The 22908-nt window shown below is 49.6% G+C and overlaps 1 protein-coding gene across 1 annotated transcript; it reads left to right on the plus strand.

Annotated features, from left to right (window-relative positions):
- Positions 1-7091: 7091 nt before the first annotated feature.
- On the plus strand, positions 7092-17726 carry Serpinf1 (serpin family F member 1). The gene is made up of 8 exons (XM_085695302.2): positions 7092-7238; positions 10921-11008; positions 11918-12116; positions 12674-12829; positions 13310-13513; positions 14416-14558; positions 16726-16936; positions 17352-17726. The coding sequence occupies exons 2-8, from the start codon at positions 10928-10930 to the stop codon at positions 17609-17611; spliced, it is 1254 nt and encodes a 417-aa protein (XP_085551428.2). The 5' UTR covers positions 7092-7238; positions 10921-10927; the 3' UTR covers positions 17612-17726.
- Positions 17727-22908: the final 5182 nt, after the last annotated feature.

Consider the following 22908-nt stretch of genomic DNA (forward strand, 5'->3'; position numbering starts at 1 on the left):
TGGGCTGGTTTGACGTCACAATTCTGGGCAAGTGGATGTGGCGGGGAGGCAGCCAGAGGGCAGATTGCACTGAGTCCTCTCTGTGCCACGTTTGGTCTCTGGCCACATGCCAGTCCTCTCTAGGTCTACCTTCATGCCAGCCTGGCTCAGCTCTTAGCCCTTCCCTCTGTGTGTGCCTCAGGCAGCCTGTAACAAGGATGCCTCAGAACTGGCAATTAGGGAGCTAACGGTCTCTAATTACACCCCAGCCGCTTTGCCAGGAGCAGGCGCCCGCCAGCCGGGGGCAGGCTGACAGCTGGAGGCTGGCAGTGTCTGAGGATTTTGGGGATGTAGTTGGGGATACCTTGGCACCGGGCTGGCTACTTCCTGTGAGAGAGCAGGAGCTGAAGGCAGAACTGGTGTCCATGTGGGTGGTGAGGGCTGCCCTCTGCGGCAGGCACATCTCCCTGCTGGGATCGCCTATCTGAGTGCAGGGTGTCCATGTGGCAGTAGCCCTCTGGAGCCCTAATGTGCCCAAGGGGAGGGACGCAATGAGGGTGGGGTAAGAGAGCGCTGGTGTGGGATTCTGATGCTGCTGAACTGCAGCGTGTGGAGGGGGGGTGCGGGAGAAGTGGAATGTGGGCGGGGAATGTGTGGGATGTCGGAGGTTGAGGGTCAGAGGGCAATGTCAGAGATAAGGACCCTAATTGAAACTTGAACAGTGGAGCGGGCATGGCTAGGAGGGAAGGTCTGTCCATTCAGCAAGTGACAGCAGTCAAAGCAGGAGCTTTGGGAAGAGAACTGGAGAGCTGCTGGGAAGAGGAAAAGCAAGAGCAGAAGGCCTGGGCTGAGAGCATGCGCAGAAGTTCAAGATGTGCTGAGCTTGGTGCTGGGAGGAGGGGAGGGAGTCAGTAGTTGTGGGGAAAGAACTGGAAAAGGACCATGCAAAGATTTTAAAGAAAAGATTTGCTGTTTACTTTTATTTTGTGTATTTAAGTATTTTATCTGAACGCATCTTTGGATGTCACGTGTTTTCAATGGCCACGGAGCCCAGAAGAGGGCATCGGATCAGGATCATTGGGAAATGGGGTTACAGGGTTCCGAGACATGATGTGAATGTTGGGAACCGAACCTGGGTTGCTGCAAGAGCAGCCAGTGTTTTTAATTCCTGACTTTTTCCTTCTTCTTCTTCTTCTTCTTCTTCTTCTTCTTCTTCTTCTTCTTCTTCTTCTTCTTCTTCTTCTTCTTCTTCTTCTTCTTCTTGGTTTATTTTGGTTTTTCGAGAGAGGGTTTCTCTGAGAGGGTTTCTCTGGGTAGCACTGACTGTCCTGGAACCTACTCTGTAGACCAGGCTGGCCTCAAACTCACGGAACTCTGCTGACCTCTGCTGACCTCTGCCTCCCAAGCGCTGGAATTAAAGGCGGGATCCACCACACCTCACAATTTACTTAGTACTTATCTTCTTACTTAGGATTGTGCGCGCACAGGTGCCTGTGCCATAGTGCACAGTAGAGGCGAGAGGACAATTTGCAGGTATCACTCTCTCCTTCTACCATGTGGGTTTCAGGGATCCAAGTCAGGTCCTGAGGCTTGGCAGCAAGCTCTTTCACCTGCTTAGCTAGCTTGGTGACCCTTTCCCCTGGCTTTTAACTTTGTATAAATGAACCATAAAGACTTTTTTTTTTTTTTAGTACCTGGAGGGACAGCCGTGGGTGCTGGAAACCGAACTCTTATATTTTTGGTTGTGAGCCTAGCCTTTAACGACTGAGCCATCCCTTCAGGTCTGAACCATAAAGTCTTATACTCTGTTCCTGTATCCTGACCCGGCCTGGCAGTATTGGGGATTGAACCGAAGGTCTTGCCTAGGAGGCAAACACCCCACCGCTGAGCTGTTTCTGGCTCACTTTGTATTCTCTTGACTCTGCACTCAGCCTCAGGTGTTGAAGACTTGCCTGTGTTGTGCCCAACAATGCTCCTTCACCTGGAAGTCTTGGACTTGGAGATGCTGGATCTGAGTTTGGCTCTGGAAGGCTCCTGTGGCTTCTGGATGGAGAGGGATGAGGTGGGAATAAGAAGCTAGTTGGCTGGCCCACCCAGAGTGCAGATCAAAGCCACAGAGCGTGGGAGTGGGGAGGAGGAAGCACTCAGGATGCTGGGATTTGGCCTTGCAATTCCTGGGTTTCTGCTGTAAAGGAATGGGTAGGGTGGTGCCTTTGGCTGAGCTGGGAAGCAGAATGATTATGGGGTGGATGGGGGATTTGCAATTTAAACACATTATAATGGAAATGTTTTGTGAATACAGGCCAATCACGTGTCCCATTTTACCTGGGAAAGTTAGGGTTATTCCTGTCAGTTGAGCTAATTAGTAGCATCCAGTCTTGCTGTTGGAAGTGTCCTGTAAGTTCGTAACTGGCCTACCGTGTGGATCTGGTAGACATGGAATTGCTAATGATGGTTTTGAGTTTACCTATTTTAAATGTCAAGGAACTGACTGAATGTTTTGGTAGGCAGTGGGAGTGTGTATTTGACAGCACAGAGATGCTTTATGTCATGGAGCTAGGGGCAGGGTGGAGCTCCTGCTTAGCATGTGCAAGGTCCTGGGTTTCATCCCCAGTGGGGGTGGGGAGACACTGAACTGGAAGCAGTCCCTTAATGGAAGACGATTTAATGGATCAAACAACAGAGACAGAGATGGGAGAACATGGGCAGTGTCGAGAGAAAGGACTTCGAGAGAGAAGGAGAATACTCTGCGGCCTGCTGCCGAGGATGGAGGTTTCCATGTGGTAATCAACACCAGTCACCCCCAAGGTGACAACAGCAGTTTCAGAAAAGATGGGCACAGAAGCACAGAGAGGAAGAGGAAGTGGGAGCAGAAACTGTGCAGACATAAGAGCAAACAGCTCTTCACATCACAACTGTGAGGGAAACGGGCAGGGACTTTGGGGGGAGTATCATAAAAAAAGAGACTTTCAGATAATCAACCTTTTTCTTTTTTTCTTTTTTCTCCTTTTCTTAATGTCCAGATCGAACCCAGGGTCTTTGCTCATGCTGGGGAAGTGTTTTACATTAGGCTACACCTCCAGCCCTAGGTGATGTCTTTACAGTTTTTGGCATTTTCTTGTTTATTGTGTGTGTACACACATGCTTTAGCACACATGTAGAGGTCAGGGGACCTCTTGTGGGAGTGGACTCTCTCTGTGTTGTCTGGCTTGGCAGCAAGCACCGAGAGCTGTGCCCTGGAGGTGCAGACCCGTTTTGAAACCTTGAGGAACTTCTTGTAGCAGGAGAGGAGGGAGAGTCTGAGAGCCTGTTGGGTGAACACTGGATGTTGTCTCCTTTTCTGGAATTCCACAGAACCAAGAATGGAACAATGAGGTTCCACTTTTCCAGTAGAGGGAACACTCTTGTCAGAGCCTTTGGCAGTCAGTTGCTTCCAGAAGGCTTTCCCATCATGCATCTGTGGTGGTTGGCGGGAGATGTGAGAGCCCTCTTTACCAATCCCCTTCTTCAGGCGCAGCCCTGGGAGGCACTGGCACTAGAGTAGCAGCAGCTGAATTGAGGTCATTCTAGAAGCTTCCTTTAAAAAAACAAAATCACTAGAAACAATGCAGCTATAGTGGTCCTGCAAATAATTCCTTGTATGCACATGTTCATTTTATGCTTTGGTGGAGGCGGGGATGGAATCTAGGGCCTCATGCATGCCAGGCAAGCACCCTATCAGAGCCATGCCTCCAGGCCTGTGAGGGTCTTTTGGAGTAGAATATTGATTGGGCTTTAGCTTTGGCCTTGTCCACTATCAGGGCTGATGCATGCGACCACACGCAATGCTGGTATTTACTGTCATATCAGTCATATGAACATACACTTGTGATGAGCATAGTTCATTTTCCACACCCTCCAATACTGATGTTGTCACATGTTTAAATCTTATGACTATGAGTATGTAACCATAGGACTTCCTATGACTTTAAGTTGCATTCCTTTGATTATTAGCAATGACAACATTCTTTTTTTTTCTTGGTAATTTGGGTTTTTTTGGGGGAGGAGGGACTTTAGCCATGGTCTCTCTTATTATTTTCCACTGGCTGTCCGGGAACTAGCTACATAGACCAGGTTGGTCTTGAACTCACAGAAATCCTTCTGCCTCTGCTTCCTGAGAGCTGAGATTAGGGTTACTGTGCCCAGCTGGGAGTCTTTTCATAGCCAAGGGAAGTGCTGCACTGCTAAACCATGCTTCCAGCCTCATGAAACTTCCTTGTATGCATTTGACCACTTGGGATTCTGCTATGAATGAGCTGGTCTTACTTTTCTCTTATTGTTTTTTTATTTAAAATTTGTTGTTAGATTTATTTTATTAGTGTTTTGCCTGAGTATATGTACCACATGCATTCCTGGTGCCCAAGAAGTCAGAAGAGGGCACTGGATCCCCTAGAACAGGAGTTATGGAGTTCTGAGCCACCATGCAGGTGCAGGGAACTGAGCTGAGTCCTCTGCAAGAGTAACAAATGTTCTTAACTGCTGAGCCAACTCTCCACATCTTGAATTGTTTCTGGTTTTCTCATTACAATGTTTTGGTGTGGCTGGTTTTGTTTGTTTGTTTGTTTCTTCTTCTTTTTTGTTTGTTTTGGGTTTTGTTTTGAGACAGGGCTTCTCTGTGTGGCCCTGGCTGTCCTGGAATTAGCTTTGTAGACCAGGCTGTCCTGGAACACACAGAGATCTGTCTGCTTCTGCTGGGATTAAAGGCGTGTGCCACCACCCACCCACCCAACCAACCAGCAAACCATCCATCCATCCATCCAGCTAGCCAGTCAGTCAACCAACCAACCAAGCCAGTCAGCCAGGGAAGATCTCAATATCAGCTTTGGCACTGGGGGGAGGGGGAAGGGGGAGAATAACCGAGAAATTTTCACTGGACATCTTTTGTTGCTTATACTGTGTGTGTGTGTGTGTGTGTGTGTGTGTGTGTGTGTGTGTGTATGTGTGTGTGTATGTGTGTATGTGTGTGTGTGTGTGTGTGAGAGGACGACTTTGTGGAGTCAGCACTCTCGTTCACCTAGAGTTTCAAGGATTGAACTCGCATTGCCAGGCTTAGCCCACAAGTGCTTTACCCGCTAACACAGCACTTTGCCTACAGTCACTCCACAGTTTGCTTTTTCTGTAGAAAGGGCCTGGACTCTGATTGTTGACACTCTTTCTATAAAGCTGACCCTTGCCCACTGCAAAGTCTCACTGCCGAAGCCCTGCTTTCTGTGGCTTCCTCGAGAATACTTGCAGAGTCCCCCAAATTTTCTCTCCTTCTGTGATGGGCTATCAGGCTTCCTTAATCAGTCTTTAAAAAAACCCATTTGTTGTGTAAGTTTAGAAAGCAACATTTTAAAACAGAGTAGTTGCAATACAAAACATTCCACAACCTTCAGTTTTCTGGAGTGGATCCTGTGCCACACGGTCAACAGTTCAATGTGCACAAACTTTGTTCTATGAACAAGAGCAACAAAAATAGTGTTCTTTAGAAAAAAATCATTATGCCTGGCAATGGTGGCACATGCCTTTAATCCCAGAACTCTGGAGGCAGAGGCAGGCGGATCTCTGTGAGTCTGAGGCCAGCCTGGTGTACAGAGCTAGTTCCAGGACAGCCAGGACTACACAGAGGTGTGTGTGTGCGCGTGCGCACGCGCACACACACACACACACACACACACACACACCACGGCACACAAATGGAAGTCAGAGGAACTCATGCTGAAGTTGGTTCCCGCTTCCCATGTGGGTGCTGTGGACAGAACTCAGGGAGTACCTTTACCTGCTGAGCCACCTCACTGGCCACTTTTTCTTTTCTTTATTGTTTTATGACATAGGGTTTCACATAGCCCAGGCTAGCCTCAAATTCACTATGTAGCCAAGACTGGCCTTGAACTTCTAACACCGCCTTCCAAGTGCTGGAATTGGGGCCACCACACCAATGCACATATTAAGATTTCCTTCAGACTGTGTGTTTTCAGAGTTATATGAAGCAGTGAATTTCACATTTAGAACTGGGTTCCATTCCCAAGATCTCTCAGGCAGATGCAAATATTCCAGATCCCAAATCCAAAACTGTTTTTTTGGGGGGTCCTAAGTATTTCAGATAAGGGGGATTCAATCTGAAATCTCTAGTTATCGCTTATGTTAGTGCTTTAGTTTTGAAACTGCATTGAGTTCTAATACCCCTGGCAAGCTGAATGCAAGTGTTCTCCTGTACAGCCAACCTCTAGTGTGGGCCATCTCTCAGTACAGGTCCTGTACACTGTACACCCCATTTCTTCCTCCAGCCAGATGTTTCCCCCACCGTCCCTTCTTTTCTTCTTCTTCTTTTTTTTTTTAAAGTAATTTTATTAAATTATGAAAGTTTCCATTTCCGCCCCTCTTCCCAACACCCTCCCACTCCCCCCCACTCCCTCTCCTCCTCCCTCTTCGTCCCTTAGGGCAGTCAGGGCTTCCTGCCCTGTGGGAAGTTCAAGTTCCTCCCCCCTCCCTCCTTCTTTTCTTCTTAAAGGTTTTATTTTATTTTATTTATGTGTGTCTGTGTGGCAGAGTTTGGGTTTCTGTATGCACGTGATACCTGAGGAGGCCAGAAGATGGCATCAGATTCTCTGGAGCGGGCATTACAGGCAGCTGTGAATCCCTGGGGTGAGTGCTGAGAGTAGAACTCAGGACCTCTGCAGAAGCAACTGATGCTCTTAACCTCTGAGCATCTCTCCAACACTATCATTTTCCAGGAGAGGGAGAATTGTCTTGCTCCCCAACTGCAGGTAGAGCCAGAGGCAACCACCTGGGCCTGGGCAGATCCGCATCCCTGCACCGGCTCACTTTCTCTCCATGTAGCCTGCCATTCAGTCAATCCTTTCTGATGTTCAGGTTCAGACCCATGACCTACCCCAGGCTGGCCCAAGTGCATTGTGAAGTTAGCCATCATGTGGCTAGTCCCACTGAGGAGAGATGAAGGCCTAAAGGAGATGTGGTGGACAGGAGGGTACTGTGAAATGCGTGGTCTTGGGGACAGATGATGGAAGGGCAGCAGTGGGTTAAAGTTAACACCAGACAATGATGCAATCACAGAGTTCAAATTGAGTCAGGTCACTTTAAGAAAGGAGTAGCTGTAATCTGAAGCCTGCTGGACGCTGGGTTGGGAGGCAGCTATTCACTCCACTGCTTGCTAGAGCCCCCTCAGGGTGCAGGCTGAGAGGGACCTCGGCTGCGAGAGGAGCTGCAGCGGACCATAGGTAAGGCAGCTCCTGGTCTAGCCTGGGGAAGACAGATGGGAGAGGCCCCCTGGCTTGAGGGACTGGGAGGAGCAGGGGCACCCCAAAGAGCAGAAAAGAGGGGTGCAGGTAAGGATACAGTAGCTTCTGCAGTTTAGGGACCAAGGTGAAGAGATGAGAGGGAAGAGGGAATTGGGGGACGGAGGGCCAGGACGCTATTATTCCCTATAATATCCCACTGCAACAAAAGGAGAGGCTAGACGGGGTTTTGAATGGAGTTGGGAAAGAATGTGGTGGTGGTGGGCAGTGGGAAGTGGGGGAGCTACGCTCTGGGTTTGGTCTGAACAGTATCCCAAAGGGGCTATCATCCTACAGGCAGAGCTCTCCCCGGAGTTGCTTCCACCAGCAGTGAGCAAGGAAGGTAGTTTTCCTGTAGCCCAGCTTGGCTCCACTCACTCATATTGCTGCTTTGCACAGTCAACTGGTGCTGACCTCCCCCAACCCCAGCAAGGAGCAGCTGAGTCCTGCTGGCATGGGTGCCTGCTAGGTCCTCTGTCCAGTCCCCACCCATTCTCCATTACCAAGCGAATGGAAGACAAATGAGGTCATGGCCTCTTGCAAACAATAAGTACCATTTAGCCGAGCTGGTGTGTGGGGTCTGGCTGTCCTGCTGCAGCCTTACCTCCGGAGGAAGTCACAGCAGAGAGTAGTCTGGGTCAAAGAAAAGAGACAGGTTTTCCAAGTGCCAGCCACTGTCTGGACCTTAGCTGCCCATCAGTTCAGCTCCCAGGCTGAGGGGGATGGGTGAGGGCTGCTTTTCTGGGGTGTTGGGAGGTGTAGCTATGCAGTGTTTCAGCTTCCAAGATTTCAGAAAACAAAACAAAACTGCCCCGGAGGTAAATGGTGTAGCCATGAGCCAGCCAGACTGGACCCCTGGAAACAGTCCTTCGGCTAGTGGACAGGGAGGTGTCCTCCCCTGTACTGTCCACATGTCCACTGCCGTGTGGCTCGAAGGCTGCTTGGTTCTGGGAGGAGGCGGCAGTGGAGGAGGAGCAAACATGTTTGTCTCCCGGAGGGGTTTAATCTGAAACACATGTACTGGCTCCCATTGCCATCCCAGCTCAGATTCGAGACCACAACAGCCCAGTTTCTGTGCCTCTTGATTTGGAGCAGACCTTGGCTCGGAGGGGGGACTCTCGACCCTTTCCCATGTCCTCCCCCACCTGTAGCCCAGGAATCTGGCTTGGACACTGCCCTTTGGACAGAATGGCATTATTGTCCTGGTGCCCCTGGCTAGCCAACAGTTGCCTACCCAGCCCAGTTCTGGCTCCCAGAGCATTGCATGTGTCCTATGGAGCCACTGCTGCAGTCCTTCCTGCCACTTCTTTCATACCTGTGACTTCAGGTGGAGAATTCAGACAGCCTACTAACACCTGTTCCTGCTTACAGCTCTTGGGCCAGCATTGGACCCCTGTGTCTCCCGACGCCTACCAGGTTCCCCACCTCAGCTTCAGTTCTTAGTCTACCCACGTGGTAGCAATGACCTGCCACTTAGACCTGGAGGAAATCCAGGAGGTCCCATCTGCAAGTGTATCTCACTTACTTCCTGGATTAGGACGCCAAGGGTGACCATTGCCTCCCTTCTCTCAGTTGCTACCCACCCAGAGGGACCAGAGGCTTTCTGTGCATCTCTGATAAATCAGTCTGTTGGGGTTCAGCAGAGAAAGACTGCTGCCTGTGAGGGGTGGGGCTGAGTGGGGTGGCCTACAGTCTATCACTTTCTCTGTTGTGCCAACGGGTTTTCTCCCTACAAAGCTGGGAGGCAGTACCCCTGGGTGAGAACACAGGGGTCCCTAGAATTTCCACTGGGAGATCTGCCAGAGAGGAAGAGTTTGAAAGAGGGAGGCCGGTTCCTGCTGGTGGTGCTGCTGGAAGCAGAGCAAACGCAGAGAGCCTTTCTCTTGTTGGGCTACAGTTGTCTAGTGAGTGAATGATCTGACTTAACTTGAAGGACCTTAGCCAACAGGCCCAGCCTGCACTCCTAACATTTCAGATCCAGTTTGTTCTGGGAAGTCAGAAAAGTTGGTGATGTGTGTATGGTGGGGGAGGGCAAGTAAGTGTATGTGACAGGATAATGGTGGAAATGAGGGGGCACTTCTGGGGGTGCATGCTGTAGGATGGGTGCAGGGCATGCCAGGACAGACAGTGGTCTTTTCTGACTCTAGGATGAGTTTTTCTGTGGACCTTGTCCCCCACCCCTAGACCTGATGTCAGGGGAGCACAGGAATGATTCGTGAGGACCCGCAGCCCAGATTTCAATTTTACCTTGTAGTCCAAGTGCCAGGCCAGAGTCTGGGCAGAAAGGTTGCTGCTTAGGGAGGTGGTAGGTCCCACCAGAGATTAGAGCTGTTTAACAGGAAGGCAGACAGCAGGCAGCGGCAGCAGGCAGGCAGCAAGCAGGCAACAGGCAGGCGGCAGGCAGCAGGCAGCAGGCAGCAGGCAGCAGGCAGCGGCAGCAGGCAGGCAGCAGGCAGGCAGCAGGCAGGCAGCAGGCAGGCAACAGGCAGGCAGCAGGCAGCGGCAGCAGGCAGGCAGCAGGTAGCAGCAGCAGACAGGCAGGCAGGCAGCAGGCAGAGAGGCAGGCAGAGAGGCAGGCAGGTAGCAGGCAGCAAGCAGGCAGGTAGGCAGGCAGGCTCTGGGGTTAAGAGCAGTTTTCATGCTAGTGGGGGGTGGGGAGTCGTGGGTCTTCAGAAGAGATGCCAGCGGAAGAGACAGCTGAGATCTTCCCAACCCCTGGCACTGCTAAGGGCTGCTAAGATATTGTCTAGGCAGATGTGATTGTGACCTGTGACCTCAGTACTTGGGAGGCAGAGGTAGGAGGATTACACATTCAAGGCCAGCCTAAATATAGCAAAACTGCCTCAAAAAAGAATAGGGGGGGGGTTATATAATTTAAGCCTCTTAACAGTAGGTAAGAACTACTATGCCAGGAGGGATATATTCTTTGGATAGCTATGAGATCAGGGTTAGAGCCCAGGCAGTCTACACCCTCTTAGCTAAGTAAGGAAGTGCTCTTGAGATGGAAGAATGGGGCCAAGTCAGGCATGGTGGCACACACCTGGAATTCCAGCACTCAGGAGGCAGATGGAGGAGGGTAGCTGCAAGTTCAAGACTAGCCTGGGTTACATAGGCAAGATCCCATCTTAAGAAAAAAAAAGGTGAGGTACAAATACACAGGACAGAGTGTCCTTATCCTAGGTTTTTGGCCAGAAAACTTTTGGTGGCTAGCAGGGCTAGTCCAGATGGTCTGTGAGTCTCTAAAGACCTGGGTTCTGCTCCCATCCTGAGACAAGCTCCAAATCCTACCAAATGAGATGGCTGTATGCTCCCATGGAAAAGCCTTGGTGCATGTTTGATCTAGACAAGTTTCTTGGGGCCAGAAGAGGCCTCAGCAGGTCCTCACTACTCTGGTGCTTAGGCTGGAAGGTGGGTCTCCCGACAGGAGCCACCTCAGAGGCACAGCTCATATGTAATGGCAGGTGCAGGTGGGACAGCAAGCCTCAAGCTGAGAGCCCACTTCAGGGTCTGGTCGAGAGCTGGAAGGAAAGTGTTCCTCCTGCCTGACTCTTGCCCCTGTGAGCAGTGGGGTGGCAGGGCAGGGTGTGGGGGAGGGGAGTCACTTGCCCTCTTTTTTCTCTTGTAGTTCCGGGATGCAGGCCCTGGTGCTACTCCTCTGGACTGGAGCCCTGCTTGGGTATGGCAGCAGCCAGAGTGTCGCCAGCGGCTCTGAGGTCAGTAGGGTGGGCAGGTGTGGGCAGCAGCTTTTCTAGCCCCTCCTCAGCTGGCAGCAGAGGAACCAGCACAGGACCACAGTGTTGGGTCCAGGGCGGGCTCTTGCCTTCATTCCTCTGGGCTTTGGTTCCTCTAGCAGCAAGACCTCACCTTTCTGGGTATGGAGAAGCCTCTGCTGTACAGAGGAAGTAGGAGTAGGGTCCTGTCACACAAGGGACAAGCCAGTTGGATATACTAGCTATGGCCCTGGGCATTGTGGGTTCTGAGTTTGGGTTAGGGCTTGTCAGGAGAGATAGGGAAAGTGTCATAGCAGAACCGAGATAGACTCAGAAGAGTCCGAAACGGTGAGCAGAGAAGAGTGTGTTATGTGGCCTGAGGACAGGTTTCTTTGGTGGTGGGGAGGTCTCCTGCAGACAGAGACAGAGACAGACAGAGACAGAGTGTTTGTAGGCTAGAAGTCAACCCAGAGTTGACCCCATTCCTCGTATTGTCTGCCTTGGTTTCTGAAACAGGACCCCTCACTGGCCTGGAACACATTGACTAGTCCAGGCTCACCGGCCAGTGAGCCCCACGGACCTGCCCATTTCTTCTTCCCCAGTGCTGAGGTTACAAGTGTGCGCCACCATGCTCAGTTTTTCTTGCATGCCTTCTGGGGATTGAATCCAGGTCCTCATGGCTGTCAGGCCAGTACTTTACTGAGCCCGACCAGTTTTATTTTAAAGCAGGCCAGCTCTTCCTGCTCTCAGGTCACAGGTCAAGCCTGGCAAGCCATGGTGTTGCCTCTCCCCAGCACAGAGGTTATGTACAGTCGGAGAGCACACGCTCATTCCAACCTTAGACTAATGGTCCCAAGCTGGAGGTGATGCCATTCACTGTGCCTTCCCACTGGTCCTTGTATTCTGACCCAGGGCTCTCCAGCCCCCGACAGCACAGGGGAGCCAGTGGAGGAGGAGGACCCCTTCTTCAAGGTCCCTGTAAACAAGCTGGCAGCAGCCGTTTCCAACTTTGGCTATGACCTGTACCGCCTGAAATCCAGTGCCAGCCCAACTGCCAACGTTCTGCTGTCTCCACTCAGCGTGGCCACAGCCCTGTCTGCTCTTTCTCTGGGTGAGTGTCAGCCGAAGGGGGCTGCAGGTGGACCTGAATTTCCCCATCCTGAGCCTCCATGCCCAGGCTGCCAGGGGAGCAGGAAAGGGAAAGTGGGGGTTGCAGTCCTGGTCAGGCCCTGGCTGTGTGCGCTGCACGCATGCACACACACACACACACATACACACACACACACACACTTCCTATCACTTTAGGAAAGTGACACTCTCTGTGGTTCTGTAAGTGGACCCCTATTGTGTTAGTCATTTACCCAGGATCTAGGGGTACAGCTGCCACAAGCAGGCCGGAGTTCCTCCTCCTCAGAATGGTGTAGGTAATGATGGACTTCAGAGACTGCATCCCAGCCATCTCTCTGTAGGTCTGATGGCCTTGGCCTAGTTTAGAGACTTTTCCTAGCAATGCAGTCAGTTTCCCTAAAGCTTTTTGTCCACCTACAATGCCTGCAACATCCGGCCTCCTAGGGTTCTCAAAAGCCAAAAGATCAGGTATAGAATCCCCCTGTCTGCTGTGGGTACCCTGGGCAGCTGTGAAGCCCGCCCTCCTCTTTTCTTTGGCAGGAGCTGAACAGCGAACAGAGTCCGTCATACACAGGGCTCTTTACTACGACTTGCTCAGCAACCCTGACATTCACGGCACCTACAAGGAACTCCTTGCCTCTGTGACTGCCCCTGAGAAGAGCCTCAAGAGCGCCTCCAGAATTGTGTTTGAGAGGAGTCAGTAGCCCACCCCATCCCACCCCTTAAAGTCTATGTCGTCCAAACTGGCCCCGTGACTTATAGTGCTGCCTCTGCTTTCCAAGTGCAGACACGCGCCATCATGCCTGGCACGAGGTTGCTTTTCTGGCCCCGAGTCATCTATAAGCTCCAGGCTGGGGCTTCTGTCTGAACAATAGACTGTGTGTGTTCAGGCCGGGCCTGGCACTGGTGGGCAGGAAGGGGCCTGTGAGACCACAGAGGATCGGAAAGAGGAAATGGGCTGTGGGAGACAGCAGGAGGGTCCGGGGAGGGCAGTAACATGAGGGGGACTGCAATGGGCAGAATCCATTGTTCCTGGTCCAGGGTCTCGGCAAGCCAGCAGATGCTCCAGCAAGTCAGGAGAAGATGCTGGGCAGGAAGCTGGGGTCTGGCATGCTTTCAAAGGGAGGGCGCTGGCTCCACTCTCATACACTAATCTTTGATCTGCTCCCTCTCAAGAACTTCGAGTAAAATCCAGCTTTGTTGCACCTCTGGAGAAGTCTTATGGGACCAGGCCCAGAATCCTCACTGGCAACTCTCGAATAGACCTCCAGGAGATTAACAACTGGGTGCAGGCCCAGATGAAAGGGAAAATCGCTCGCTCCACAAGGGAAATGCCCAGTGCCATCAGCATCCTCCTCCTTGGTGTGGCTCACTTCAAGGGTGAGGGCTTCTCTACTTCTCTTTGGCCAAGAGAGGGTAGAGTGTGTGAGCGTGTGTGTGTGTTGAACGTGACGCAGGTGCAAGGCCAGAGGAAGATATGAAAGCCATGTGTGCCTGCCTTTCTGCTTGGCATTTACCACGTGTCTCTGAACTCGGTAGCAGGTGAAACAGTTCAGTGGGGCTGGACATAGATCTCTGGCTCCAACTCAGACCAGGTTGAATTGTGGCTGTGCCCTGTGAGCACAGAGCCCTGTCTAAGTTTCTTCTGAGCCGCCTGTCTCCTCAGCTTTCCTGTGACAATTACACATCGACTTCACACTCTGTACAATATATGCTGTACTGTTCTCACAGCGACCCTGTCCTCCTGAGACCCCACCTGTGCTCAGGAAGCTGCTTCCAGTGATCTGTCAACACTCCTGGAGGCAGCAGTAGTGCATCAGGAGACCCTTCCACAGGCCTCACATGAGGTCTGCTTTATTCAGAAAAGGGCTTGTGGCAGAAATGGTTTGGCTAATTTCCCTCTTAAGACGTGACCATCTTACCGAGTAGCAGCAAGAGTGGATGCCAAACCTAGAGGGAGGCCCCGGGGCTTCCTGCTCCAAGTACACAGGGGATAGGAGAGCAGGTACAACCCAGCACATGAAAGGCCACCTTAGACAAAAGGAGCTTGGTGATCCAGTCACAGTGACAACACTCACTTATTTCCACCCAAGTTTCCTTAGAGAAGACAGCCAGCATCTGCGGTCCATGGATCCTGTGGTCTACACCACACATGCTGGGACCCAGCAGCTCCTGTGTCCATGCTACTGACAGCTCAGGGTCCTTTGGCTGGTGGAGACCCAGCCTGGTTCCCTGGCCTTTCTGGTGACAGTGGCTCAGAAGCTCCGTATGTTTCCTTCCAGGACAGTGGGTAACAAAGTTTGACTCAAAAAAGACGACCCTCCAGGATTTTCACTTGGATGAGGACAGGACTGTGAAAGTCCCCATGATGTCAGAACCCAAGGCCATCTTACGATACGGCTTAGATTCTGATCTCAACTGCAAGGTCTGTAGGGATGGGGGCGAAGGGGGCAGAGAGGGGCAGGGTGGTTTGGAATGGATGCCACTGACATCGGCCAAGCATCTTAATTTTATTGTGTGACTTTTGACAAGTTAACAATATTTCTGGGTCTTTCCTTTTCCCCCTCCTCCTCTTTTTTTCTGGGTTTTCAAGACAGAGCTTCTCTGTGTGTCCCTGGTTGTCCTGGAACTATCTCTATAGGTGAGGCTGGTCTTGAACTCATATCCACCTGGTTCTGCCTCCTGAGTGCTGGGATTAAAGGTGTGTGCCACCACTGTCTGGTGTTTTTCCTTTTCTTGAAGTGGAGTGAGAAGTAGTTATCAGAACTTACTCTCCAAGAATTTGTTAAAAGAATCAAGGTCATAAAAAAACAGGTTTTCAAGATCTGGCACCCAGAGCTGGGGATGGTGACAGACACCTGTAATGCCAGCAGTCAGGAGGCTGAAGTAGGGAGATCAAGAACCCAGTCTGTACTTTGAGACCATCTCAAAAAACAGAAACGGGCTGGAACAATGGCTCAGTGGTTACGGGCATTGACTGCTCTCCCAGAGGAGACAGGTCCTACTCCCCAGCATCCACATGCAGCTCACGACTGTCTGTAAGTCCAGTTCCAGGGGATCCAGCACCCTCTTCTGGTCCCTGCAGATATCAGACATGTGTGGTGCACAGACAGACACAGGCCACCACTCATACACATACAAACAAAGAAACAAACAAAGACTAGGCACTCACTGGGGTGTACCAGTGGTAAAGTCTTTGTTCAGTACGAGCAAAGCACTGGGTTTAATCCTTAGTACAGCCAGAAACAAAACAAAGAAAGAAAAAGACTTGGCACTCGGGTGTTGATTATTTCTTTCCTTTTTCCTTTTTGAGAGGGAGCCTCATGTAACTCAGGCTGGCCTCAAACTTACAAGCTGAGGATAACCTTGAACTCCTCCCAAAGGCTGGCATTGTACGCGTATGCCACCACTCTGGTTAACATGGAGCTAGGGATCAACCACAACTTCACGACGGTTAGGCACGTGCTCTCTAACTGCGCTGTGCCCAACCCAAAGCTGCCTTTTCCTGACAGCGCCTCTTCTTAGAATTAAGAGCCAGATTCTGACAGCTTGTCACAAATGTCACACACTGACATTCTAAAGCTCTCGGTGTCCCTGACTTCTTTCAGTTCTAAATCAGTAGTTACTAACCCCTTCTAGACTATGGTTTCTTTGGAAATCTGACAAAAGTGCCTGAAACAGTGGGCTGTGGTGGCACACTTTAATCCAGCACTTGGGAGACAGGAGTAGGTGGATCTTTGTGAGTTTGAGGCCAGTCTGGTCTATATAGAAAGTTCCAGGGCAGCATAATAGAGAGACTTGTCTCAAAACAAACAAACAAACAAACAAACAAACAAAAAACCTGATACAGTCCAGAAAAATGACATTTCTGTAATATGGTAGAATGGGTTCTGGGAAGCCCTGACAGTAAGTGTTCCATGGGCCTTACTTAGGTCAAAGGATCTATCTGCTTTAGTGTTCATTTCTAGTCCAGGGCTCTGTAAACGCTGGCAGGGAGACTCTGGAGGACATTCAACTCCAGCTCCTGAGAACTAGGTCCTGGCTAGTGTCAGCGGCATTCAGAAGAGGGCATTTCAACTGAGGAAATGCCCCCAGCAGGCTGGCCTCTGGGCACACCTGTGGCGGCGCGTTTTCTTGATTAATGACTGATGTGGGAGGGCCCAGTCCACCATGGGCCATGGCACTCCTGAACACGTGGTTCTGGCTGGTCTAAACAGGCAGGCTAACATGCCCTGGGGGAGTAAGCCAGAAAGCAACAGTCCACTATGGTCTCTGCTTCAGTTCCTGCCCTGAGTTCCCTTGGTGATGAGTGTGACCTCAAAGTTCTAAGACGAAATAAGCCCTGTCCTTGCCAAGTTGCTTTTGGTTACATTTTATCACAGCAATAGAAATCCCAACTAAGATAAACCACAAGCTAGAAATTTCTCCTCAAACTTCCACTGGTATTAAGCCAAGGAGAAAACTGCCTACCCCTGAAGGACTGGCAGAGGCCAACTGTTGCCAGGCTGGGGCTGGGGCCTGTGCCAGGAGAGGGGACAGCTCTGGTGTATGGGGCTTGGATCAGAACCAGCTCACCTGCCCTCTGCTGTTAGATTGCCCAGCTGCCCTTGACCGGAAGCATGAGCATCATCTTCTTCCTGCCCCTGACGGTGACCCAGAACTTGACCATGATAGAGGAGAGCCTAACTTCTGAGTTCATCCATGACATAGATCGAGAACTGAAGACGATCCAAGCCGTGCTGACCGTCCCCAAGCTGAAGCTGAGCTATGAAGGGGAAGTTACCAAGTCTCTGCAGGAGATGAGTATGTCTGCAGGACCACTCTGCCGCGGGGGGCTGGAACTGGGCCTTCCACCTTGCTGACAGAACTTAGTAGGGTGGCCCTGCGAACTCGCTACACTCTGAGGGAGGGGTCCGCAGAACCACTTTCCCATCAGACTTAGTCCTTGGTCCCATGAGTATGCATCCTATAACAGCCCAAAATATATTGTCTCAGGCCAGGCCTGTTTCCCTTGCAGGCTCTGCTCTCAAGTAGGGCACTGAGCCTGTGGTGGCTCAGAGCACCTCACACCTCACAGGGCAAAGCAGGGCTCCACTCCTAGCTTGCTTTCTTGAGATTCAGATTACACAAGCCAGGATTGTGTGTGCGCGTGTGTGTGCACGCACACACGAGAGTTGGACAAGGAAGGTTTTAATGAAATCTCTCTCAATCTCTACAGAACTACAGTCCTTGTTTGAGTCACCTGACTTCAGCAAGATCACAGGCAAACCTGTCAAGCTCACCCAAGTGGAACACAGGGCTGCTTTTGAGTGGAATGAGGAGGGGGCAGAAAGCAGCCCCAACCCAGACCTCCAGCCTGTCCGCCTCACCTTCCCGCTAGACTATCACCTTAACCAGCCTTTCATCTTTGTCCTGAGAGACACAGACACAGGGGCCCTTCTCTTCATAGGCAAAATTCTGGACCCCAGGAGCACTTAGTGCTTCTACTCAGTGTGCTCTAGGAGAAAACCCTAGAGGGGTTGCTGATTATACATTCCAGGAAGGCTGCCCATAGCTTCAATGTATCCTTCGCAATAAAAGAGCTTTTCCTTAATTTTTGCTACTTTCTTCCTTCTGTTTGAAGTTATATTTAGTATGGAGAAAAACCAGTCGTTATAAATTTACATACTCATAACTGGATCTGCTCAAGGCCTGCAGAAACTCACCCGTTCCTGTTCTGGGGGTGCTGGTGAATGAGGAGGACTCGCACCCGCCTCCCAGGAGGACACCCCCACCCCACAACTACTGAAGCTTGCTGTGGTGCTGCTCAGCTTTCTCTCACTCTAACACACGCCTGGGGAAATCCACAGCTGTTTTAGAGGCCCCAGCCCATGACTGGGCCCTTGCTTTTGGGCCTTTGATGAAGCAGCATTGCAGCTTGTCTTATGACCTGAAAGCAAACAGAAAGAGGCCAGAGATCCCCTTGGTTGCCCACCTCCCATTAGGCACAACCTCCCAACCCCCTTTTTTGAGACAGGGTTTCTCTTTGTAATAGTTCTGTCTGTCCTGGAACTCCTTCTGTAGACCAGGCTGGCCTTGAACTCACAGAGATCCGCCCTGCCTCTGTATCCGCAGTGTTGGTATTAAAGGCATAGGCCACCACATCTGTCTTAGGCCCACCCCCCTCCTTTTTTTTTTTTTTCCAAGACAGGGTTTCTCTGTAGCTTTAGAGCCTGTCCTGGAACTAGCTCTTGTAGACCAGGCTGACCTCACACTCACAGAGATCCGCCTGTTAGGCCCAACCTCTTAACAATTCTACTGTCTTACAGTAGTGCCACACTGGGACCATTCTTTTACCACATGGGATATTGGGGGACTCACAACCTAAATGATAACATACGTTCCTAAAGAACCCAACTAGGGGGACTGGGGAGACGGCTCAGTGGTTAAGAGCATTGACTGCTCTTCTAGAGGACCCATGTTCAATTCTCAGCACCCACATGGCAGCTCAAAACTACTGTCTGTAATACTAAGATCTGACACCCTCACATAGACATACACGTGGGCAAAACACCAATGCACATAAAATAAAAAATAAAAACAAATTAACCAGCCTGGAGAGGACCCAGGGTTTGGTTCCCAGCACCCACGTGGTAGCTCACAACCGTGTATAACTCCACCCAGGGAACCTGGTGCCTTCTTCTGGCCTCCATAGGCACTGTATGCATGTAGCGCACAGACACGCATGCAGACAAAATAGTCATATTCAAACATTTAAAAATGATTATTTGTATGCATGCATGCATGGTATGTGTGTGTGTGTGTATGTCATGGCACACATATGGAGATCAGGAGACAGTTCTGTGGAATTGGTTTTTCCTTCCACCTCTATGTGGCTTCTGAGGACTGAACTGGAGTTGCCAAGCTTGTAAGGCAAGTGTCTTTTCCTGCTGAGATCTCCTGTTACTTCATGCTACCCTGTTTTTTACTATAGTCTCTCACCGGCCTGGAACATACTAAGTAGACGAGGCTAGTGGCGACCAGTGAGCCCCTGGAATCCATTTGTCTCCATCTCACCAATGTTGGATTGCAAGCTTGTGCTGCCACAACTTGCTTCTCTTCATATGGTTTCTGGGGGTTGACCTTATGTTCTTGTGCCTGGAGGACAAGCTAACTTTTACCAATTGGGCCTATTTATTTATTATTTGGTTTTTTTGAGACAGGGTTTCTCTGTATAGCCCTGGTGGTACTGTAACTCACTCTGTAGACCAGGCTGGCCTTGAACTCACAGCAATCTGTCTACCTCTGCCTCCTAAGTGCTGGGATTAAAGGTATGTGCCACCACTGCCCAGGACCCATTTATTTTTTTGAGTCAGGGTCTCACTATGTATTCCTGGCTGGCCTGGAACTTGCTGTGTAGACAAGGCTGGCTTCAAATTCAGAGATCTTGAACTTTTTTGTTTTTGTTTTTTGTTTTTTGAGACAGGGTTTCTCTGTAGCTTTGGAGCCTGTCTGGAACTAGCTCTTGTAGACCAGGCTGGCCTCAAACTCACAGAGATCTGTCTGCCTCTGCCTCCCAAGTGCAGGGATTAAAGGCATGTGCCCACCGCTTGGCAAGATCCTGAATTCTTAAAGATGTGCACCACCACACCAGCCGGGCCCCTATCTTTGATATAGTCTAACATAGCTCAGAATGACCTTGAACTCCTGAAACTCCACTTCCCAAGTGCTTGGATTGTAGGCATGTGCCATGATGCCTTTTGTGGTTTTATTTATTTACTAATTACTATTTTTTTTTCAAGACAGTCTTTCTCTGTGTAGCCTTGGCTGTCCTAAGAACTCATTCTGTAGACCAGGCTGGCCTTGAACTCAGAAATCCACCTGCCTCTGCCTCCAGAGTGCTGGGATTAAAGGTGTGTGCCACTACCACCAGGCTCATGTGGTTTTATTTTTGAAAAAAGGATTTATATTTATTTTTGGTTACATGTATATGTATGTCTGTGTGTGAATATGTGCATATGAGAGTAAGTGCTTGCAGAAGTCAGAAGCATCGGACCCCCTTGGAACTGTGGTTACTGGTGGTTTTGAGTTGCTTGCCACTAGGAACTGGAATTAGAATAGCTTGCCATGAGGTTAGGAATTGAGCTTGGGTTTCCTGCAAGACCAGCATATGCTTAACTGCTGAGCCACCGCTCCAGTCCTTGGCTGGTCTGGAACTCATGTAGACTAGGGGACTCTGGAACTCAGAGATCTGCCTGTGCCTGCTTCCTGAATGCTGGGATTAAAACTGTGTCAAGTTTAAATGCAAAGTTTCATTTTATTTCTCTCTCTCTTTTTAAAATATTTATTTATTATGTATACAACATTCTGCCTCCGTATATGCCCGCACGCCAGAAGAGGGCGCCAGATCTCATTACAGATGGTTGTGAGCCACCATGTGGTTGCTGGGAATTGAACTCAGGATCTTTGGAAGAGCAGGCAGTGCTCTTAACCACTGAGCCATCTCTCCAGCCCTTGTTTTGTTTTCTGAGACAGGGTTTCTCCGCAAAGTTCTGGCTGTCATGAAATGTGCCAGGCTGGCCTAGAACGCAGAGATTCACCTGCCTCTGCCTTTTGAATACTGAGACTAAAGTCGTCTACCACCACACCTGACTCAGCCCTTTTATTATTATTATTATTATTTTGATTTTTGAGACAAGGTTTCTCCATATAACAGTCCTAGCTGTCCTGGAACTTGCTCTGTAGACCAGGCTGACCTCAAACTCACAGAGATCTGCCTGGTTCTGCCTCCCTGAGTGCTGGGATTAATGGTGTGCACCACCACCACCCAGCATTATTTTGAGACAAGGTCTTTTGCAATCCAGACTGCCATTTAAATCTTCACATATTGTCTCAGTCTTCTGAGTGTTGAGATTACAGGTGTGTTGCTACCATGGTCAGTCATGCTAGATTTTAATGCAAGCATAGGTCATAAGAGACAATAAGAGATTTATTTATTTATTTATTTTAATATTTATTTATTTATTATGTATACAATATTCTGTCTGTGTGTATGCCTGCAGGCCAGGAGAGGGCACCAGACCCCATTACAGATGGTTGTGAGCCACCATGTGGTTGCTGGGAATTGAACTCAGGACCTTTGGAAGAGCAGGCAATGCTCTTAAACTCTGAGCCATCTTTCCAGCCCCGAGATTTATCTTTTTATTTTTATTTTATGCATAAGTGTTTTGCCTGCATTTATAGCTGTGTATCATGTGCATGCAGTTCCCACAGAGGCCAGAAGAGGGCAACAGAACCCTGAAACTGGAATTACAGATGGCTGTTAGCTGCCATGTGCGTACTGGCAATCAAACTAAGGATTTCCAGAAGAGCAGTACACACCTTTAACCACTGAGTCATCTCTCCAGCCTTGAGAGACATACTTTATAACTTCAGGAAATAATTCTTTATTTTACAAAGCATTAAAAAAAAGCCTACATGTATATATATAAAATAAGGCCTAATAAGTAAAACTCTAAACACATCCTTTGAGAGAACCTACTTTACAAAGTGTATAGGCTCTTAGGAACAAAACATACAGTATGTGTTTGGGTTGGAATAACAATAGAGCTGTGTGTAGGACTAAATTCTTTTCTTGAAACACCAAAACAAACAAACAAACAAACAAACAAAAAAACCCTTACAGGTCACCTCTTTTCAGACTAAGTTGATAGACAACAGAAGAATCAAATTCTGCCCACTTTTCATTCTACAAATGTTTGAATGCTATCTTTCATCACCCAGCTTCCTGAAAAGTTGTTCTCAGGCATCTTCAGGGCTATTTATTTACTGATTGTAATGCCATGGCAACTAACAGTCACTTTTTGGGCATGGTCAGGATGGGTAAGTCCTCAAAAGCAGTGTGTATGGACTTGGTCTTTCTTCCTTTTTTTTTTTTTTTGGTTTTTTGAGACAGGCTTCTCTGCCCTATCTGTCCTGTAGCTAGCTCTGTAGACCAGGCTGGCCTCAAAGTCACAGAGATCTACTTGCCTCTGCCTCCCAAGTGCAAGAATTAAAGACATGCACCATCATCGGCCTTGCTTGGACTTGGTGTTCTTTCCCACTAACTCATCTGAACAGACTGGTCAGCAATAATAACGTAATAAGGATCAGCCAGAAAATCAGACCGTTCTCTGACGCTGGGGTTCCAAACCACTACACATCCTTGAGGGAAGGGGCGGCCGTTCTTCCCTTCTGTCTCAGTTTGAAATCATAAGCAGCAATGTCTACAACCTCAACACTTGTGGGGGTGGGAGGGGGCACATTTGGGGATGCAACCACAAGCCTCACACCCTACCAGTGAGCTATACCTCTAGCTTCTTGTTCAGTGGATTCTTGATTCTCTTCTTTGTACCCATTATTTTCAAACCTAGCACATGGAAGGCTGAGGTAGGAGGGTGTTTGAGGCGAGACTGGCTTATTGAGTGAGACCCTGTCTTCAAATAAACAACCCGAGTAGTCTACTTCCAGGTTTGCTAATGAATGACTCAGAAAGGAGGCATATGTGTTATAAAGTCACTCCTTCAAGCCTGACTTTTATTAGTACCTGGACAGTGAATTTTTCAGGAAGTTCAATGAAAGCTAGCGAATAAAATTAAAAAACTGTGGGGCTGGAGAGATGGTTCAGAGGTTAAGAGTACTGGCTGTTCTTCCAGAGGGCCCAGGTAATTTCCCAGAATCCACATGGTGGCTCACACCTGTCTGTAACTCCAATTCCAGGGCTTCTGACAGCCTCACATAGACATACATGAAAGTAA

This window comes from Myodes glareolus, chromosome 9, assembly GCF_982192425.1.
Source record: "Myodes glareolus chromosome 9, mMyoGla1.1, whole genome shotgun sequence".
NCBI classification, from domain to species: Eukaryota; Metazoa; Chordata; class Mammalia; order Rodentia; family Cricetidae; genus Myodes; species Myodes glareolus.